The sequence below is a fragment of the Talpa occidentalis genome, unplaced genomic scaffold (genome assembly GCF_014898055.3).
Source record: "Talpa occidentalis isolate TD23 unplaced genomic scaffold, MPIMG_talOcc4v2.1 talOcc4.12, whole genome shotgun sequence".
Lineage (NCBI taxonomy): Eukaryota > Metazoa > Chordata > Mammalia > Eulipotyphla > Talpidae > Talpa > Talpa occidentalis.
The window spans coordinates 18535529-18555511 of record NW_023601212.1 but is presented as its reverse complement, the minus strand read 5'-3'; the positions used below and the strand labels follow the sequence as shown (position 1 = coordinate 18555511).

The 19983-nt window shown below is 41.7% G+C and overlaps 1 protein-coding gene across 5 annotated transcripts in view; it reads left to right on the top strand.

Moving 5' to 3' along the window:
• The first annotated feature begins 958 nt into the window (after positions 1–958).
• Positions 959–19983, top strand: part of DDX6 (DEAD-box helicase 6) — a 35199-nt gene continuing 16174 nt past the window's right edge. For 2 of the 5 annotated variants that reach the window (XR_008551049.1, XM_037505399.2), the window contains exons 1-5: positions 1682–1761; positions 4655–5127; positions 8928–8991; positions 9863–9967; positions 19257–19386. Coding sequence is in view for 4 of the 5 variants with exons in the window: in XM_037505399.2 (XP_037361296.1) it covers positions 4928–5127; positions 8928–8991; positions 9863–9967; positions 19257–19386 (499 nt within the window). In the remaining variant the exon portion in view is untranslated. Of the gene's footprint in view, positions 1042–1491; positions 1559–1681; positions 1794–4654; positions 5128–8927; positions 8992–9862; positions 9968–19256; positions 19387–19983 lie in introns of those variants that run through there. The other 3 variants (XM_037505401.2, XM_037505400.2, XM_037505403.2) reach the window with 3 other exon arrangements.

Genomic DNA, 19983 nt, shown 5'->3' with positions numbered 1-19983 from the left:
CGAGCAGAGGCTCCCGGGTCCCAGCTCGCCCCAGCCCGGGACCCGCACCCGCACCGCGTCTGGTCGAGTCCCGTGGACGGGCAGCGACACAGGGGCAGGTGCGCTCTGATTGGCGGGAGTTGGCACCCGGAAGCTGGAGGCGGGCCCACGAGCAGCGGCCCTCTAACGTGATTGGCTTAGGGAACATATTTGGCCTTCCCTGATTGGCCCCGAGTTGGAAGCCCAGGCAAAACCCGGGGAAGCTGGCAGTCGCGAGTAGGTCCAGCCTTCCCTGGGCGTCCCCGCCGAGGCTGTGGCGTGGCCGCCCGCGAGGGCTGCTGCAGCCGCTGTGGGTCGCGGCCCTGTTGTCACCGACCACGGTCTAGGCCACTGTCCTCTGTAGATCCAGCCTCAGCTGGGTGAGACCCAGATCGCCATCTTCCCTTGCCCGAGCCAGCTTTCCGGCTTCCCGTTTCTGTTTGCGCCTGGAACCAGCGCGCACTCCTGCCACCTCCTGCGGATAAACGCAGACATGAGGGCCCGGGCCGGGGAGGTGGGAACAAACGCACACATCTCCATCTCCCCCGCGGGGGCCGGCCGGGGGGCGCCCGCCGTCGGCCTCTCAGGACGCCTCTGCCCTTACAATCGAGCGCTCGGCCGCTTCCCCGGGGGTGGGGTGGGGTGGGCAGGCCGGCTCGCTCCCGCCCCCTCTGTCTCCGAGGACGGCCTCGGCCGGCGGGCAGGGTCGCCGGGCAGGCCCCCAGCGCGCGCAGGTCCGGTCCAGGCCGCGCCCTCGCTGCCCAGCGCTCCCGGCCGCTCGCGCGCCCCCCCAGCTGCCCTCGGGGCTCCCGCTCGGCCCGAGCGCCCCCGCGTGCCCGCCGGGGTCCTCCCGGGCCGCACCCCTCCCCCGCGGGCCCTCCCGGCCCGGCCGGCCCCCCTTCCGGCTCCTCCGCCCGGGTGCGCGCCGGCGCCTCGGGGCCGCCAGATCCACGCGTTCCTGGAGGGGCTCCGACGCGGCCCCCGGTCTTGCAGCAGCCTGCCCGGGCCCGCGGGACACGCCAGGTCAGCTCCGCGCCCCCGGGCCGCTGCCGGAGAGGCCGCTCCGGGGACGCGTCCGGGGTCGGGCGTCCGCAGAGCCGCTCTCGGCCTCCCTCCCCGATCGCCACTTCGGGGGCCGGGGCGCCCGGGTCCATCCCCGCCGCCGCTCCCCAGCCCTTCCTCGGCGGTGGGAGCAGCGGCCTCCTCGCCCTTCCGAGAGGAGGAGCCCGGGTGGCCCTTTCAGCCTCCCGGCCGCGCGGGCGCCCGTCGCTCTCCGTTTTCTCCTCACGGAGCTGCCCCGACCCGGCCTCCTCACGCCGCGGAGCGGGAGAGGCCGCGACGCCGCGGCGGCGGCCGGGGCGCTCGCCATCTTGCGTGGAGGAGGAGCCGCGGCCGCCGCCATGCGGAGAGGCCGGGAGGGCGGGAGGGAGGGAGGGAGCGGCGGGAGGGCGGGCGGCGAGCGAGGGAGGGGCCGAGGAGCCGAGTTAGCTCAGCCCGGGCGGCGACTTCGGCGGCGCCATGAGAGCGGGCCGCGGCGGAGGTAGGGCCGGCCGGGGGAGCCGCGGGCGCGGGCGGCTGGGCCGAGCGGCCCCCGGAGCGGGGCGGGGCGGGGGCGGAGGAGGCGAAACGAGGGGCCGGGTGGGGGCGGGCGGAGGTTTCCGAGGAGGAAGGAGCCGCCGCCATTTTGGGAGCTTCGAGTCAACAATAAAGGAGCGAGGCTGCCGAACGGGAGTGGCCTCGGCGGTAGGACTAGGGCCCGAGCCGCGGGGAGTTGGGTGAGGCGGTGGGGTCGCGGGAGGCGGGGAGCCCCTCGGCCGGCGTGGGGGGGTCACTCAGGCGGAGGCCCCCGGCCCGGCCGGGCTCCGGGAGGCGGGCGGGCGGGCGGCAGCTGTGTGGGGTGGGGGCGTCCGAGAGGAGCAGAATCTGGGGCTGCGGTGCGCGGCGGGGTCCGGAGGAGGAGCGGGCGAAGTACTCCGAGGCGCTTTCGAGAAGACGGGGGGATGTGGCACCCCTGAGGCCGGCCAGGATTTAGGGGGATGGTGGAAGTTATAGGGTCCGAGGCGGCCCTATAGGGGGCGGCAGGGCTATACAGCACTGGAGGACTCGGTGTAGAAGAGGACCCGCAGCTGCTTGATTGGAATAAGGCCTTGTGGGTCCAAAACAAGAAGGTGATCATGAGACCTCGAGTCGTGGAGGCAAGGAGGGGCTTTCGGATTGAAGGTTTTCTCTTTCGGGCATTTTAGGGGGAGTCCCTTTTGTTTTCTACTAGCGGAGCTGGATCCCTGTTCTTGTTGCGCAGATACGATTGCAGGGCCTCAACCCTTTTGTGTTTATGGTCACAGGGAGCTGACTTGAAGCGTAGTTTTTTTGGAGGGGTGGCGAGAGAGTCGGAGGGGAGCAAGAAATTGCTGCCCTACAATTACGGGTTCAAATTATTAGCTTTTTCTTTCTTTTATTACTCACTGGATTTTCTCTTCCACGGTCCTTTTTTCCCATCAGAATAAAACTGTCACCCAACTTGCAAGACCAAGCTTAGAGAAACTGCGCTGCTTTTGCAAACAAAGCTCTTACTGGAGATGACGATACTGTTTTGGGTGTGAAACTGTCAGTTGCTAACTACAGTCTGGGAAGTGCTGTAATTAACTCTGCAAGGGGCTCCTCCCAACTAGTCTACGTTTCGTTCGTATTTTTGAAAATGTAGAAATATAACTTGCACATCTAAATTGGGAAGGGGTAGGAGGAATATTTCCCTCTGAGACATTGCAGTGCGGGTTTCAGTTTAATTAAGAGGAGCAGTTGTCACATAATCATATTTTGGATCTAGAGGGAGATAAGTGGTCTTACGTTCATGATGGGCAGTAATGATTATATCATTTAATCTTTAGAAGTTGCCCTTTTCATCCTCTTAGTGGTTTCCAAACAAGTCGTCTTGTGTCAACTACATAATGTTGATTGTAATATAAACCTGTCAATACAGGAAACCTTTTACTGCCTTGAACCGAAATTAGGTGACTGACTCCACGCTCTGTTTAAGACGTCAGTCACATCCTGGGAGTCTTCAAAATAGAAGGCTTGGTATATGATAATCAGAATTTGCTTGTGAGCAACCTTCTTTTCAATTTAAAAAAAGACGTATAAGGAGTATTTTAGAAAATTTTTGTTTGAAAAGTGTTGGTGTAGAGCAGAAATAATCACCACTAATTAATAAACTAGCCTATTTTTGGTTAAAAATGTAAAGGAGTTAAAAGAATAAGCCCAATACAATAGGCCTTTTGTAAATTAAGTTTTTATTTACTACATTTTAAAGTAAGAATTCAGTTTGGGGCGTATTTAGAAATGGAGGAAGTTGACCTTTTTTTTTTTTAAAGACTGATTTATTTATGCATGCAAGAACTGGTGTACAGGCCAGAGGTGGGCGGGGGTAAGAGGATTCACCAGAGACAAAGTGGGGAACAGAACAGGCAAACTGACTGAAATACATTGCTGATGAGAGCAGTGGGCGAGACAGGAGGGGTCTGCTGTGCTGTGTGGGTAGCTCCCTGGCCAGCCGGGTTGGAACTTGTGTTGCAGAGGCTGTGGATAGCTTCATAGTGCTGTACTTAACCCCTTGCGCCACCAGGGAGGCCCTGTTTCTCTTTTTTTTTTTTTAAATCAACTATTAGTATTCTTTCTTGGAAACTTGATTAAATTTGCCTAGTGTTTTTATTAGCCTTTGACAGATTATTTTAACATCAGCAATTTCCTTTTAGTGTTTATTTTAAATAACACCTAGTATGTACTTTTTAAAAGTGTTACATTGAAAAATAGCTAATTTTTAGTATTCAAACTTTTTTGAATATTATATAAGCTATAGATTTTCTTGGCCATTTCTCAAGCAAAAGACTGACATTTAAACATGTCTAGTGTCGATCCCTTGACATGTTCAGTTATTTTAAAGGGTAAAAACTTCAGGGGAAAAAACAAAATGCATTTTTCTTCATAAAGTTTAAACTGCTCTAGAAGTTCAAAAGGCACAAATGTGTGTGTGTGTGTGTTTTCCTGAAAGCATAGTCAGAAGCTTACTTTACTCTTCCAGGATTTTCAGTTGCTGTCAGAAATAGAAAAATTTATTTTCTTGCCTTGTTCATCTATTATTAGTTGAGCTTGTTTTACATGAATGAAGTGATCAGAGTCATCCTGTTTTTGCTGGTATAGTTTTTTCCTAACTACATTGTATTCTCGTAGATTTACATTAATTAAAGTGTGTGATACTTCACTGAGTTGTAATGCAGTTAAGTATAAATGAATCATTGACTTTGTGAGGTGGTGGGGACTTGTAGAGAATTCATCAGGGAGGAAAGTGAAGAGATTGTCAACAACTGATGCTAATTTAATCACAGTATCTGTCTAATCTCTGGGTTGCTTTGAACTGACAATTTAAAATGTTTGAGGTTAATCTCAGAATAAGTTTGATTTTTGAGGCAGTTCGTCTTTTTGTGTCTCATCAAGCCTGTCTAGTGATTTTGGTCTATGTGCAGCTCTATCCTTAATTTTTTCATTAAAAAGAGTGGTTTTTCTAAAGGTGTTCTTAAAAAGAAAGCAAAAACGTTATTTTACCTTTCCTGTGTTTGCTAATTTAACTTTTTCTTTGTTTCAGATTGAAGTGAGTGAATTCAGATCTATAATTCAACCTTGTTAGAAGGCTTTTTAAAAAATAAAAAGTTGATTCGGTGCATGAGAGCAAGTTACTGCTGCTTACCATTCAGAGACTTAACAGGTGCTTGCCTGCATTGCAATAAAGGACTCATACATTGAGCAAGACTTATTTATCTCTTCGTTTTGGAGAGCCTAATAAACTGTTATTACAGTTTCTCTACTGACTTTCAAAAGTTTTGAAGTTTGAAAGAGGCATCTTTACAATTAATACAGCATGAGCACGGCCAGAACAGAGAACCCTGTTATAATGGGTCTATCCAGTCAAAATGGTCAGCTGAGGGGCCCTGTGAAGCCTAGTGGTGGCCCTGGAGGAGGGGGCACACAGACACAGCAACAGATGAACCAGCTGAAAAACACCAACACAATCAATAATGGCACTCAGCAGCAAGCACAGAGTATGACCACCACTATTAAGTAAGTGCTAGAATAAATAATACACATATGGGGGGGGGGACCAGGAGATTTCTTTTTGTTATTTTATTGTTGACTATACCTTAATTTAACCATTTGGATTACAGGGGACAGATGACTTTGTTTTATGGCCAGCAGTTATTTGCAATAATGTATTTCTGTCATAATTAATTCAAATTTATTAAGTAATGATCATAGGTACAGATTACATATATTTTGTGCAGATTTTTATTAAACATTTATGGATTTCATAATTAGTTTGGTGTAGAAGTTATTAGCTGAGCTTGTTATACATGAATGAAATGATCAGATTCATCCTGTTTTTGCCGGTACAGTTTTTTCCTAACAACATTGTTTTCTGGTTTGAATGGCAGTTAAACCCAATTTCAAGCTTTTTTTTTTTTTTAAAGATTTGTTTGTTTATACATGTAAGAACTGGGTGTACAGGCTAGCGGTGGGTGCAGGGGGTGAGAGGATTCACCAGAGACAGAATGGGGAACAGAACAGGCAGACTGACCGAAATACACTGTTGAAGAGAGCAGCGGGTGAGACTGGAGAGGTCTGCTGCGCCATCTGGGTAGCTCCCTGACCAGGGTTTGAACTCGGGGATTGAACTTGTGCTGCAGAGGCTGCAGATAGCTTCACAGCATTGTGCTTAACCCCTTGCACCACCAGCGAGGCCCCCAACTTCAAGTTTTAATTTTAAATACTTGCCAAACCTTCTAAACTCTAATCATACTCAGAAAATTTATCCTTTAACTTACAGGTCTCTGCTTTTCTACTTTTTTTAAAATTGAGGGTTTTTTTTTTTCCCCCTCCTTTTACACACACAATAATGAGTACTTCCATATCAGGGAACTCAGAAATTTTGAATTTTTGGAAGCATATATATCTCTCTCTGAATAATTCCAAGTCCCTTTGTTGATACAACTTTTTAGGAGTCTCATCTTAATACAGAATATTTTTTCTTTTAAATCTGAAAGCTTATAGACTTTTATCTTTATATGATTTAAGTTATTTGAATGGTAGCTGTCACTCTAAGGATTACTAGAAAATTTAAGTTGATGCCCTTTAAGATTCTCGGTTTAAGACTCAATCCCATTTGATGTTTGGCTTTATTATTAAGAATCTAGCCATATAAGTTGACTTAACCTCTAGAAATCTTTTCACATGATGAAATTAGTTCCCGGATTTAAAAGGTGTGTATTATTGTGATCTATATCATATCCATGCTTGAAAAGCACTTCCTAAACAAAGATAACTACCAGATTATCATATAGGTGTTGCTGCTTTGTGGTTCTCTAGTTAATTGTAAGACTTGATACAATTGGTATAATTGTATCAGCAGGTACAATTGGTGACTAGGGAGAATTGGCATATTATTTTTAAGGTGAATGTTTTAATTAATACAGAAATCAAAATTTTTTTGTAAATTACAGTTTATCTTGACAAAATATAAATAGGTGAGCAATATTATAGTTATTTTTAATCTTTAGGATAGAAATAAACTTTCTGTTAGTCATTTACATGTCTATATACTTCAGGGTTTCATTTTTTACTCCTCCATGTCATAAGAGTATTTTATAATTCTTTTTGAAATAATAATGGATTTTTTTTTTTCTTAATTTTCCTGGGATAAATCGTTTCTTTTCATTTGTTGTTTATGTAAATTTTAGTTTGGTTTGTCTCTTCCATGAGGCCTTCTAGATCCCATCTACTCTTCTGTTGATACTATTTAATCTCATCATTTTCTCATTTTAAATTGTTTTTACCTCCTAGCAATCCTGCGGGCAGGATTTTGTATTTGTGTCTTGTTCTTTTTTATTTGTTGAATTTGATAGGCAAGCTGGTCGACAGGACATTCAACTGTCATTTTTCCAGAGAAACTTGTATAGGCTAAGGTGAAATGTTCTAGTAGCATTGGTAACAAACCTAACCTGCAGTAGAGCCTCTTATGTAAGCCCTAACTTTAAGTAAAATAAGTATTCATCTTTTTTAATCAAGACTCTTGAGATGTTTTAGGAGCTCTAATTATATGAAAATTCATCAAATCAGTAAAAACTTAGTTTCTTATTTAAAAACATTGCTTTCTTGACCATTTTCTCTGAGATTTTTTTATTATATTGAAGCTTTTACCTAATGAAGAGAAATGTTTTTATTGTATTTTCTTTGTTTTTATTCTCATTCTTGATTTCAGGCATCCCCAGTGAGAAAGATTGAGATGTTTATTAACAGTTAATAATGAGCTCTTATTTTGTCAGACACTGTGCAAAGTGCTTTATGTAAATGATTTGATAAAATTCTTAACCCATTTTACGTATAAGAGAATGAAGTTTTAGAAAACTGCTGCAAGGTCACAGAACTAGTAAGTAGTGGAGTCAGGGCTTGAATTTAGGTCTGAAACTTTCAGAGCCCTTAATTTTTTAATTAGCAACCGGAAGTTATAGACTCAGTTGCCTATAGGAGACTGTGTTGAATGAGTGTGTACTTGTCCCTTTTAAAGGAATTTTTTAAACTCAGTTATTAAACTCTGTGAAAGTAGCTATATGGAAATTTGGAACCAGTGTTGCTAAAGCTTCTAGTTTTTTCAGAAAACCCAGAAAATGTGGTCTTCTGCGTGAAATCTCTTACTTTTTATTTTTTTAAAGATTTATTTTTATTTATGCATACAAGAACTGGGGTGTAGGCCAGAGGTCAGGCACAGAGTGGGGAGCAGAGCAGGCAGATCTACTGAAATACACTGCTGAGGGGAGCAGCAGGCAAGACAGGAGAGGTCTGCTGTGCCATTTGGGTTAGCTCCCTGGCCAGGGGTAGAAATCATGCTGTAGTGGCTTGTGATAGCTTGGTAGCACTGAGACTTTAACCCCTGTGCCATCAGGGAGGCCCGAAATCTCTTTAATTTTTATTTTATTTTTTTTTAAAGATTTATTTTTTTTTATTTATACAAGAACCGGGATACAGGCCAGATGTGCAGGAGGGTGGGAGGATTCACCAGACAAGAGCGGGGAACAGAACAGGCAGACTGATGAAATACACTGCTGAGGGGAGCAGCGGGCGAGACAGGAGAGAGGTCTGCTCGCCATGTGGGTTGCTCCGAGGCCGGCAGGGATTGCACCGGCACTGCAGAGGCTGCGGACAGCTTCACAGCGCTGCGCTCAACTGCCTGCGCCACCAGAAAGGACCCATCTCTTTAATTTTTAAATTCTGGCAACTAATTTAAAGTTATACACAAACATACTGTGTTAGTCAAACTTAGGAGTTACCGGTTGTGATATCAATAACACTATATACTGCTTTTTTTTTTTTTTTTTTAAGATTTATTTATGCATATAAGAACTGGGGTACAGGCCAGAGGCGTTGGGGCTAGGAGTATCCACCAGAGACAGAGTGGGGAACAGAACAGGCAGATTGAAATACACTGCCTTGGGGAGCAGCAGGCGAGCCAGGAGAGATCTGCTGCGCCATGTGGGTTGCTCCCTGGCCTGGGATCGAACTCTTGCTGCAGTGGCTGTGAATTGCTTCATAGGTTACATCTTAACCCCTTGCACCACCAGGGAGACCCCTATACTACTTCTCTTAATAGATTGGATTCCTGTTTGCATCTGTTCTTGATTTTTAAAATTTATCCTCTCTAGATTATTCTAAGAAGTTTTTCTAAAGTGTTTTTGTTAACTATGTTTTTAAGTGAATGGCAATATATTAAACTGATTGTGACTTTCAAAGTTTAATTATTGAGATGACTCTTTGAATTAAATGGTAATACTATGAATTCTGATACTTCAATTTTACTGTATTCTCTCTAGACCTGGTGATGACTGGAAAAAGACTTTAAAACTCCCTCCAAAGGATCTAAGAATCAAAACTTCGGTAAGTTTATTGTGGAAACTAAAAGTGAGATTGTTATTTATAATAACAGTAAACACTGTTAATTATTAAGTTCAAATGATGTAGATTATATTTGATGAATTGCCAAAAATTTCCACTGTATTTTGGAGGAATTATAAATTATAGTGATATAATGTCTGTTTATATTGTGTTAATGCATTTGTAATATTACCTAATTTATGGAATACTTTTATGGTTTTCAAGGCTTTTTTTCTCAAAATTCTCTTTTGTTTCTAGCAGTGCTATAAGATGTAAGGATATTATCCCCATTTTGCAGATAGAAAAATGGAAGCTGAGAGGTTAATTCTTTTAGCCTCGTGTTGTCAAGTAAAAGTGACTTTTGTCCATAGGGGCATTTATTTAGCTATTTAGCAATAGCTGGATACATTTTTGGTTATCATGAATGGGAGCATGCTACAGGACAATTCCTTACATTATAACAAAGACTTCTGACCCCGCATGTCAATAGTGCTGAGCTTGAAAAACCCTGGTTTAGACTAGGATATTTGTAGACAATAAGTGGTGGCGTTAGGTGGGTTTAACTTTTCATCTTGTAATTTGCAATTCGTAGCATGATACCTATGTAAAAATAATGGTATTGCGTACATTTTTTAGAAAAAATGGCCACAGGGTTGCCTTTTCCCAATGCGTAGTTTTTACATGACTTGTGTATGTTAAGAGAGGATCCTTATTCTTCAGGAATAGTTGAAATAATAAATCAAGATAGAGAGCTACTGCATATATTGGATATTTTAAATGGGGTAGATAAAGAGTTAGCCTCTCAAACTTTCTTAAGCATGCTAACTACCAAAGGAACACAGTTACATTTTTATTCTTTTGTTCATTTGATTAGGATGTGACCTCCACAAAAGGAAATGAGTTTGAAGATTACTGTTTGAAACGGGAGTTACTGATGGGAATTTTTGAAATGGGCTGGGAAAAGCCATCTCCTATTCAGGTTCGTTTCTCCTATTTTAATCTCATATGTAATAAGTCAGACTTTTTTTTTAATGACGTCTTTATTTTTTCAATGAATAGAAGAACTGGGGTGTAAAAATCCACTGGGTGTGGGGAGCAGAACAGGTGGATCCACTAAAATACACCGCTGAGGGGAGCAGTGGATGAGGCAGGAGAGGTCTGTTGCACCATGTAGATTGCTTCCTGGCCAGGGATAGAACTCATGCTACAGTGACTGGTGGTAGCTTGATAACTCTGTCTTTAACCCCTGCGCCACAAGGGAGGCCCTACCTTTTTTTTTTTTTTTTTTTTAAGATTTATTTATGCATACAAGAGCTGGGGTGTAGGACAGAAGTGCGGGGGCTGGGGAGCTTGAGAGGATTCACCAGAGACATAGTGGAGAGCAGAATAGGCAAATCCACTGAAATACACTGCTGAGGGGAGCAGCGGGCAAGAGAGGAGAGGTCTGCTGCGCCATGTGGGTTAGCTCCCAGGCTAGGGTTGAACTCAAGTTGCAGTGGCTGCGGATAGCTTCATAGTGCTGAGACTTAATCCGTGTGTCACCACGGAGGCCCTCGACATTACTTTTAATGTGTGGGAATGATAGAATGAACTAGTGTTGCATACACACATACTATCTCTTCACACCTTTTAAATGCTCTTTCAAAATCATCGTTCTCTCTAAATATTTAATGTGTATTTCCTAATAATAGGAATATTTTCTTGTATGTCTATAGTACAGTTAACCTTCAGTGATTTTAACATTAATAGCTTGATCTCTTCTGTCATTTGTATTCTAATTTTTGATTGACTCCAAAATGTCCTTATTATCACTGTTTTATCACCTGTACATGATCCATCCTAGGATCAGGTAGTGCATATAGTTCTTATGTCTCTCTTTTTTTTAAAGATTTATTTATTTATGCAAGCACTGGGTACAGTCAGAAGCGCGGGAGGTTGAGAGAATTCACCAGAGCCAGAGGGGGGAACAGAACAGGCAGACTGACGAAACACACTGCTGAGCAGTGGGTGCAGCAGGAGAGGTCTGTCATGCCATGTGGGACCCTTGCCTGTGGCCGGGCATTGAACCGGCGCTGCAGAGGCTGCCGGCAGCTTCGCAGCCCAGCGCTCAACTGCTGTGCCACCAAGGGAGGCCCAGTTCTTTTGTCTTTTTAACCTCTTTTGATCATGAGCATTTCTCCTGTCTTTTATGACATTGACATTTTAAAAATATAGGCTCCTGCCTTTTTCTAATAATAGTCTTCATTTTTCATTTGTCTGATGTTTCCATAGGATTAGATTCAAGTTCTTAGCCAGAATACTGGCAGAACTCATGTTATGGCCTCCTCTGGGTATCACATTTAGAGGTATAAACATTACCCATCGATTCTTCTTCATTGATGATTTTAATTTTGATTACCCTGTCAAGGTGGTTTTCTACTGTATGATTATTCCTTTCTTCCTCCCTTGAAACTATAATAAGCAGTCGGTGGGCAGTACCAGACAGATAGCCTCCTACTTTCATCAGTTTCCTCCCTTGATGATTCTTACATAATCTAATCTAAACTTTACTATGAACTCCCAGCTCTAGCACTCCTACCACGTTTATTTGAATAAATTCAAGAGACTCATGAATTCCTACACACACACACACACACACCCATGTTATTCTTGTGTTTAAGTTGTTTCAGATTTGGCCATTATGAGCACCTTCAAGCTGGTTCCTGTTTTGTGATGTACTCCTTTTTTGTTTTGTTTTTCACCTTTAGATAAAGAAATTTCCCATAATCTCCTACCCCTACTTATGCCCCTCCCCCATTATCAGCTCCCCCACAAAAGTGATACATTTGTTAAAACTAATAAACCTACATTTGTTCCAACTAATAAACCTAAGTTATCATAGTTCACATTAGAGTTCACTCTTGATGTGATATATCCAATGGGTTTAAACAAAGGTAAAATGACATGTAGCCACCATTATAGTATCATACAGCATAGGTTCATTCACTATCCTAGAAGTCCTCTGTGCTCCATCTATTTACTACCCCTTCTCCTTCATTTTTCTTCCTTTTTTTTTTTTTTTTTTTTTTTTGGCATATAATGATGCCCAACACTCTGCCCCAGTCTTAGAATCAGCCGTTTTTAGGAATCCTGATTCCATTTAGTAGGGAGTAGTAGTAGAGATAAGATCTGAACTCTAGATGCATCTGACCTTTTCAACAGAAAGGGCTAGGAAATATATGTTAAGTATGTATGTGCGTACACACATACATGCACATACTTGAAAATGTTTGCTGCCTTTCAGTTGATGAAGCTGCTAAACGCAAACTACTAAGGACAAACTGCCACATTTCTGAGTACTTTTTCATTTAGCAAACAAGTACTGAGTGGTCTAGAAAGTTTAGACATTGGGGATTTTGTGATGAACAAGACAAGTATTCCTGCTCTCAGGGTCTGGTAAGACAGAGAGCTAACTGTACGCATTTCAGTGTAATTGAAAATTAAAATTACACATATATGTAGTCATTAGGGGAAGATGGAACAACTTGAAAAAAGTGATCCATGTTCTAAGAAGAGAATATTGACATAGTGATTAACAAAGAGTACCTTTGTGGATGAACTGAAAAAACATTTTTTATAGCTAGAGAAGGTATCAAGGTAGGTTAGACATCATCAGGTAGGCAATTTGAATTAAGATATTATAAACACTTAGTAATCTATTTTTCTATAATGTAGTTCATGTTAGTCTATTTTATCTATAGGGATGAAAAGTGTTGTTTTTTAAAGATTGATTTATTTATGCATACAAGAGCTGGGGTACAGGCCAGAGATGTGGGGGGTAAGAGGATTCACCAAAGACAGAGTGGGGAACAGAACCGGAAGACTGAAACACATTGCTGAGGGGAGCAGCGGGCAAGACAGGAGAGGTCTGCTTCGCCATGTGGGTTGCTCCCTCTCCGGGTGGGGATTGAACTCATGCTGCAGAGGCTGTGGATTGCTTCATAGTGCGGTGCTTAACCCTTGCACCACCAGGGAGGCCCCAGGAATGAAAAGTTTTATGAGAACTGTTCTATAGGTGGTACAGTGTCTTTCATATTTGTATCTCCGGTTCTTCGCAAGGTGCATGGCAGGAAATAGATCCTCAAATGTTTGGTTGTATTTATAATTCTTTGATGGAAGTAACATTAACATCTGTCTTAGGTGAACCCACACTAGAAAGCTAAGGTTATTATCCTTGCCATTAGACCACCCATCTTGTATCCCTACTCTAATCCTTTCTAAATTGATTATTTGGGATAGCTCTTTAACCCTCAGTTTCCTGGCCCATAAAATTGAGGTAATAGTATATATCACGAAGTTGATGTGGAGAATGTGTGGTAAACATTGAAATTGAGTCTAGTACAGTGCCTGGTATTTGATAAATTCTCAGTAGATGTCGAGTTATTTCATAGTTTTGTCCAAAAAGAAGTGTAATTCATTTTGCAAACTTAATTTTTACTATACCCTTGTTGACTCTTACCGCCCACTTTTATATAATAATGTAAAATTGACTTTGTTAATAGCACCCTGACTGTTGGTGAAGCATATATAGGCAATTAACTCTAGCCATTTAGCCAATCTGACATCTACCATTTTCTGTAAAGTGGAAGTAATAAATTATTTCCAGTTTTTATTGTTGTAAGTTTATTTTAAAAATTTTTAAATAGCAAAACACTATATGAAGTATTATTTTAGATACCTTAGACCATTATTCACATTGCCTTTTCACCTAAGAATTCATGGAAAACAAGATACTGTGTCATTCAGCTTAAAAACTAGGGTTTTTAAAAAAAATGAATTCAGAAATCCTCTAGTAAAATCTAACTTCATGAATAACTGCATTCTATTTATATCTACCTTTTCTCCTTGTTATCCTCCCTTCCCCCAAATCCCCAAATGTTTCTTTTTCTTTCTAGTACATAGTTACAGTTTTATCCAGGCAATCCCCCCCTTACAACCCCCCCCCCCCAATAAATATAAAAACCTTCTTGGTCAGAGAGGTGAGTCTTCTGTATTTGAATCTTTCTAGGAGATGAAACTCAGTTACAGTTTGGTTATAACATTGGAAGATGAGGCACTAAAAACTGCTCTCCAAAGAAGACACCCTGAAAACACATGTACTGCAGATCATTCCCACGCGTCTTTCTTTGATGCAGTCATCTAGTTTGAGCTTTTTTTTTTTTTTGAGCTAACGTTGGTTTAGGTTTACACCTCTTCAGAGGTTTGTTACGCCACCCAGCACCACCACAGCAACTATAATCCACCATAGTCCATTGAGTCCCCTCCTTCCTTTATTCCTGTTCCACATAGTCCCCTTCTGGTAACCTCAATTCAACAGTCAGGTATTTGGGGTTTGTTTGGGTTATAACTTTGCTGTTCTAAAGGCAGCACTTTATAGGAATACAGACTTACTTGAACAGTCTATGAATCTATTGTTGTTCTTTATGTTGTGAAACATTAATTTGAGGTAATTGAGTGATGACAACTCTTGCTGTTTCCAGAACACAAGCATAAGTTTTGAAGACTTATGTAAGGTGATGAAATGGCAGATAGTCTACTGTTGAGGGAAACATGGAATTTCTTTAATGTTGGCAACAAAATTTCATGTCGGTCAGGAATCTCAAATTATTTTGAGAAATTTTGCCATCCGGGTCTAATAAGCATTAATAGTATATTATAAACTGTAAATAATGGTTTATTAATATAAGTCCTCTTACAAATATTCCTCCTGATAACATTTTATTATGACTTTCAAGCACTGATTTTCTAAATTCTTCTCAAAAAGTCTTTAAATGCAGCATATTTCCCCATTGGTTACTAAGGAAAAATTGAGATGTGTTCCTTAAGTTAGAGATACTAGTTTTGAAGTTACCGTCCATCTCCTTGTTTATAGATAGCAGTAAATACCTGTGATAGCCATTGCTACTTCTTGCCAAGTACCCATATATTTTTCTTCTGAAATTAAAATTCTTTTTTTTTTTTTTTAATAGAGGCATGGTTTTTTTTTTATTTATTTATTTTGTTTGTTTGTTTTGTTTATACATGCACTGGGTACAGTCAGAAGCGCGGGAGGGTGAGAGAATTCACCAGAGCCAGAGCGGGGAGCAGAACAGGCAGAAGGACTGAAGTACACTGCTGAGGGGAGCAGCGGGCGTCAGGAGAGGTCTGCGCGCCATGTGGGATCCTCCGCCGGTGGCCGGGAAGCAGCCGGGGATCGAACCGGCACCGCAGAGGCCGCGGGCAGCTTCGCAACCCAGCGCTCAACCGCTGCGCCACCGGGGAGGCCCTGAAATTAAAATTCTTAATTCTGAAATTTCAATTTTTTTAAGGTTTATTTATTTATGCATACAAGAACTGGGGTGTGTAGGCCAGAGGTGCAGGGAGAGGATTCACCAGAGACAGAATAGGGAGCAGGACAGGCAGAGCTACTGAAATACACTGCTGAGGGGAACAGTGGGTGAGATAGGAGAGGTCTGCTGGGCCATGTGGGTTAGCTCCCTGGCCATGGATAAAACTCATGCTGCAGTGACTGGCAATAGCTTGATAGCGCTGAGACTTTAACACCTGAACCACCACCAGGGAGGCCCCTGAAATTTTAATTCTTGAAATTAGGTTGACTCTCAAAAGTAGAGCAACTAATTGGAGAATTTTGAACTTGAACTACCATACTTTTGTAAGATGCCTGTCAGGCCTAGGAAATAGGAAGAATATGTTCTTTGGTTATAGGTGATAGAAACTACCTTAAGCAAAATGAAATATTATTTATGGAATGTTAGGAATATACACGATTTAAATAGAGTCTAGGAAACACTTGGAATTGGCCAAGAAATGAGGCATCTCTGAAGGAGTTAGGAAGCTATTATCCTAGGATACACTAAAACAATTTAAATTCTTCGAGTGTTCATTTGCTCTGATATCGGTCAATTTCTGCCACTTGGTTGAGCAAGTTGGCTAGTCTCTCCATTGGGGTGGGGAGATACAGTTCCTGAGAAGGAATTTAAGGGTGCTACTAGGAAAGGAAAAGGGATAGTAAGGTAACTAAAACACAGCAAATGTAAATTGGATCAGTCCCTAGACCTTATAGTAAATCATGGACTTGGAAGCTCAGTGCTAAGGTTGTGGGTGATGGGTTTTGTTCTTTTGTAGTTTTAAGATGTAAATCACATCTCTCAAGTCATACATTTAAATATATAATTCAGTAGGTTTTAGTATATTTACATTATATAACTGTGATTAAAATCAATTTTAGAACATTTTCATTGCCCCCAAAAGAAACTTAGCAATCATTCCTCAAATTTCATCCTTTATCCTAAGCAGCCTCTAATCTACTACTTATGTCTATGGGTTTGCCTAATCTGGACATTTCATATAACTGGAATCATACTACATACATTCTTCTGTGTAGGTTTCTTTGATATAACATGTTTTTAGGGATCATCCATGTTGTGGCGTGTATCAGTACTTCCTTTTTACTGCTGAATAGTCCATTACGTGGCTCTACCCTTTGGCTTACCCATTCGTTAATTGGTTGGGTTGTTACCATTGTTAGCTATTACAAATAGTGCTACTATGAATATTTATTTACAAGTTTTTGCTTGAAGATGTTTTCATTATTTTTTGGCTCCTATCTAGCAGTGGATTGCTGGTTAACATGGTAACTATGTTTAACCTTTTGAGAAACTGCCAACCTGTTTTCCATAGTGCCTATACATTGCCACTAGCAGTGTAAGGATTCCAGCTTCTCCACATCTTTACCTACATTACACATTATTTGGAGAACTAAGTTCAAATCCTGATTTCTAGTATTTCTTGCTTTGTGACTTTGGGCAAAATAATATCTGAAGATCCATTTGTCTATTGTAAAAAATAAAGTACATATCTTGAGAGGATATAAATAGCATAGAATCTATAAGTACTTAGGATAGTGCCCAGCATACTGTATGTTGTTAAATACATTTTAGTTTCTTTCTCTTCTCTCTGGCTGCTCCCTGAGATTTCCAAAGCAATTTGAACCTGACTTGAATTTTCTTACTTCCTATTTCTTAATCTAGGAAATAGTGGTGACAGACAGTGTAGATATGCTGAATTCTCTGATTGCTGGTTATAATTGCCAACATATAATACAAAATACCAGTATGTCTTAACTTACAGACTGGCTTATTTTGTATAAGGCATATATATAAGCTCTATCAAAGAACAGGAATAGAAGTCAGTGGTCTTAAGTCAAAAGGTGAACTCAGATGGGAATTAGGACACCGAAGTCTAATTCTACCCTACCTCATTTTGTTCAAGAGTTTCACACTTACAAAGGATTTAACCCAGAAAATCATTAAGAGATGCCTAGAGACCATGTAGCCCTTTTTTTTTCCCCCTTTTCCGTAGAACTGAATAGTGTCCAGGTAACCTGTTTAAAAAACATAGAAAAGAATGTACCCTTGGCAGGGGGCCTCCCTGGTGGCGCAAGGGTTAAGACGCAACCTGTGAAGCTATCCAAAGCCACTGCAGCACATGTTCGATTCCCGGCCAGCCAGGGAGCAACCCACATGGTGCGGCAGACCTCTCCTGACTTGCTCGCTGCTCCCCTCAGCAGTGTACTTTGGTCAGTTTGCCTGTTCTGTTCCCCACTCTGTCTCTGGTGAATCCTCTCACCCCCACCCTACCCATGTCTCTGGCCTGTACCCCAGCTCTTGTATGCATAAATAAATTTTTTTTTTTTTTTTTTAAAGAATGTACCCTTGGGGATAATGGGTCCCCAGAACAACTGAAGATTAACAGAATTGATTCAGAGTAGTAGGGAAGAGGTTAAAACTTAAGGTTCAAAACCTGGATTTTCTTAAACCTGTTTTCTCGCTAAGTGAACTGTTTAATGCTAGATGTATGAACAAGATAAGAACAGATTGTCACTGGGCCATTTTCATAATTTTGGCAACTATATAGAACCCATTTGACCCTGTGATTCATGTTCTAGGTAGAATGAGTCTCATGGTGAGGAATGGAAATCATAATACTATTATAATTTAGCTATTTCTACCATAATAGTTTTAAAAGAGAAATTTTTTTTGGTCGTTAACTCAGACTTAAGAATTCATTATTATAGTGATTGTGAATTTCTTTTCTATTTAGTTTTAAAAATTAAAAATTTCAGTTTTAGAAATAGAAATGTTCTGCTTCCATGTTTACACCTGTTCTCCCTGTTTAATTTCTCTCTGTATGTGTGTGTTTAATTTTCAGTAACTGTTGTCTAGGGAATTTGCCCTGAGTTAATAGGAAATACTATTAACTTTCTGCAACACACATAACATAGTAAACTAAATATGAAAATGAGGAGTCATCCTCAGTGGTGTGAACTGGAATAGAATTGAGTCCCCTTTGAGCACATTTCAGAAGAGAGAAGTTGGCTGTGAGCAGACACTGGAGGTTTATATAATATAATAAATGATAAATTTCAAATAGGGCCTGAGACTAAATATCTCTCATCTATTTCTCTTTTGTATAAGGATTAGGGTTGGCCAAACTAAAATTTTTCTTTTTTTTTTTTAAACTAAAATTTTTCATCCAGTCTCATCATATATAGTTCAGTTTTTCTAATTTTTGATTGTGAAATTGATTTTTTTCCCTCTTTACATTCAAGTCCTATTTGTGTCAGCCCAAGTTACTCCTCATTTTTATTTTATTTTATTTTTAAAGATCTATTTATTTATACAAGAACTGGGGTACAGGCCAGAGGTGCGGGAGGGTGAGAGAATTCACCAGAGAAGAGCTGGAAGCAGAATAGGCAGACAGACTGAAAACACTGCTGAAGGGAGCAGCAGGCGAGACAGGAGAGGTCTGCCACGCCATGTGGGTATCTCCCTAGCCAGCTGGGAATTGACCGCACTGCAAAAAAGGCTGCGGACAGCTTCACAGCGCTTCACTCAACCCGCTGCACCATGGTGGGGGCCCACTCCTCATTTTTATTCTTTTTCTTGTTGCTGCTTACTTTCTTAACACATATACACACACATAATCAAAGTGGTTTTTATTACATTGGGATGCAATTTAATATGCATCCTGTGAGCAGTTCTGGTAAATATTGGTTGATGTGGATTTCCTGGCTTAATTTACGTGATCTTTAGTTTTGTGAAATGCATACGTAAAATACTTAAAAGTAATACGAAGAGGTATAGTATACCTTCAGTGTATTTTAGAAAAGAATTAACTTAAGTATTATCTTTCTTCTTAAGTAATTTGCATTATCTTGTCTCTTTCAGGAGGAGAGCATTCCCATTGCTTTATCTGGTAGGGATATTTTAGCTAGAGCAAAAAATGGAACAGGCAAGAGCGGTGCCTACCTCATTCCCTTACTTGAACGGCTAGACCTGAAGAAGGACAATATACAAGGTAGTTATTTGTTTAAACTAAAAATTGTGGTTTAAAGTTTAAAGCCTGGCGCCGTGTAGACTATATTACCATGGTTTTTTTTAAGTCAGAATTTACATAAGCTGAAATTAGTATTTTACCCTTTCTTTTCGCAGCTTTGGCCTGGTTACTTTGTAAAAATTTCCATCTCTCTAGTACTTTTGTATATTAGACAATTGTGATAACATTCTAGTGAGATAGGCAAAAGAAGTATAAGAAAGTCAAAATCGTGAGAAGTTAAATTATCTGACATTGCTGCTTTATAAATTGAGAAACTGAATTGTTTCTTCTGGCAGCTATTTGCACATTTCCTTGTAGAAATATGAACTTTTTTTTTTTTAAGATTTTATTTATTTATTTATACAAGCACTGGGTACAGTCAGAAGTGCGGGAGGGTGAGAGAATTCACCAGATCCAGAGTGGGGAACAGAACAGGCAGACTGATTGAAATACACTGCTGAGGAGAGCAGCAGGCGGCAGGAGAGATCTGCGCGCTGTGTGGGACCCTCCCCGGTGGCCGGGGATCAAACTGGCACTGCAGAGGCAGCGGGCAGCTTCGCAGCCCAGCGCTCAACCGCT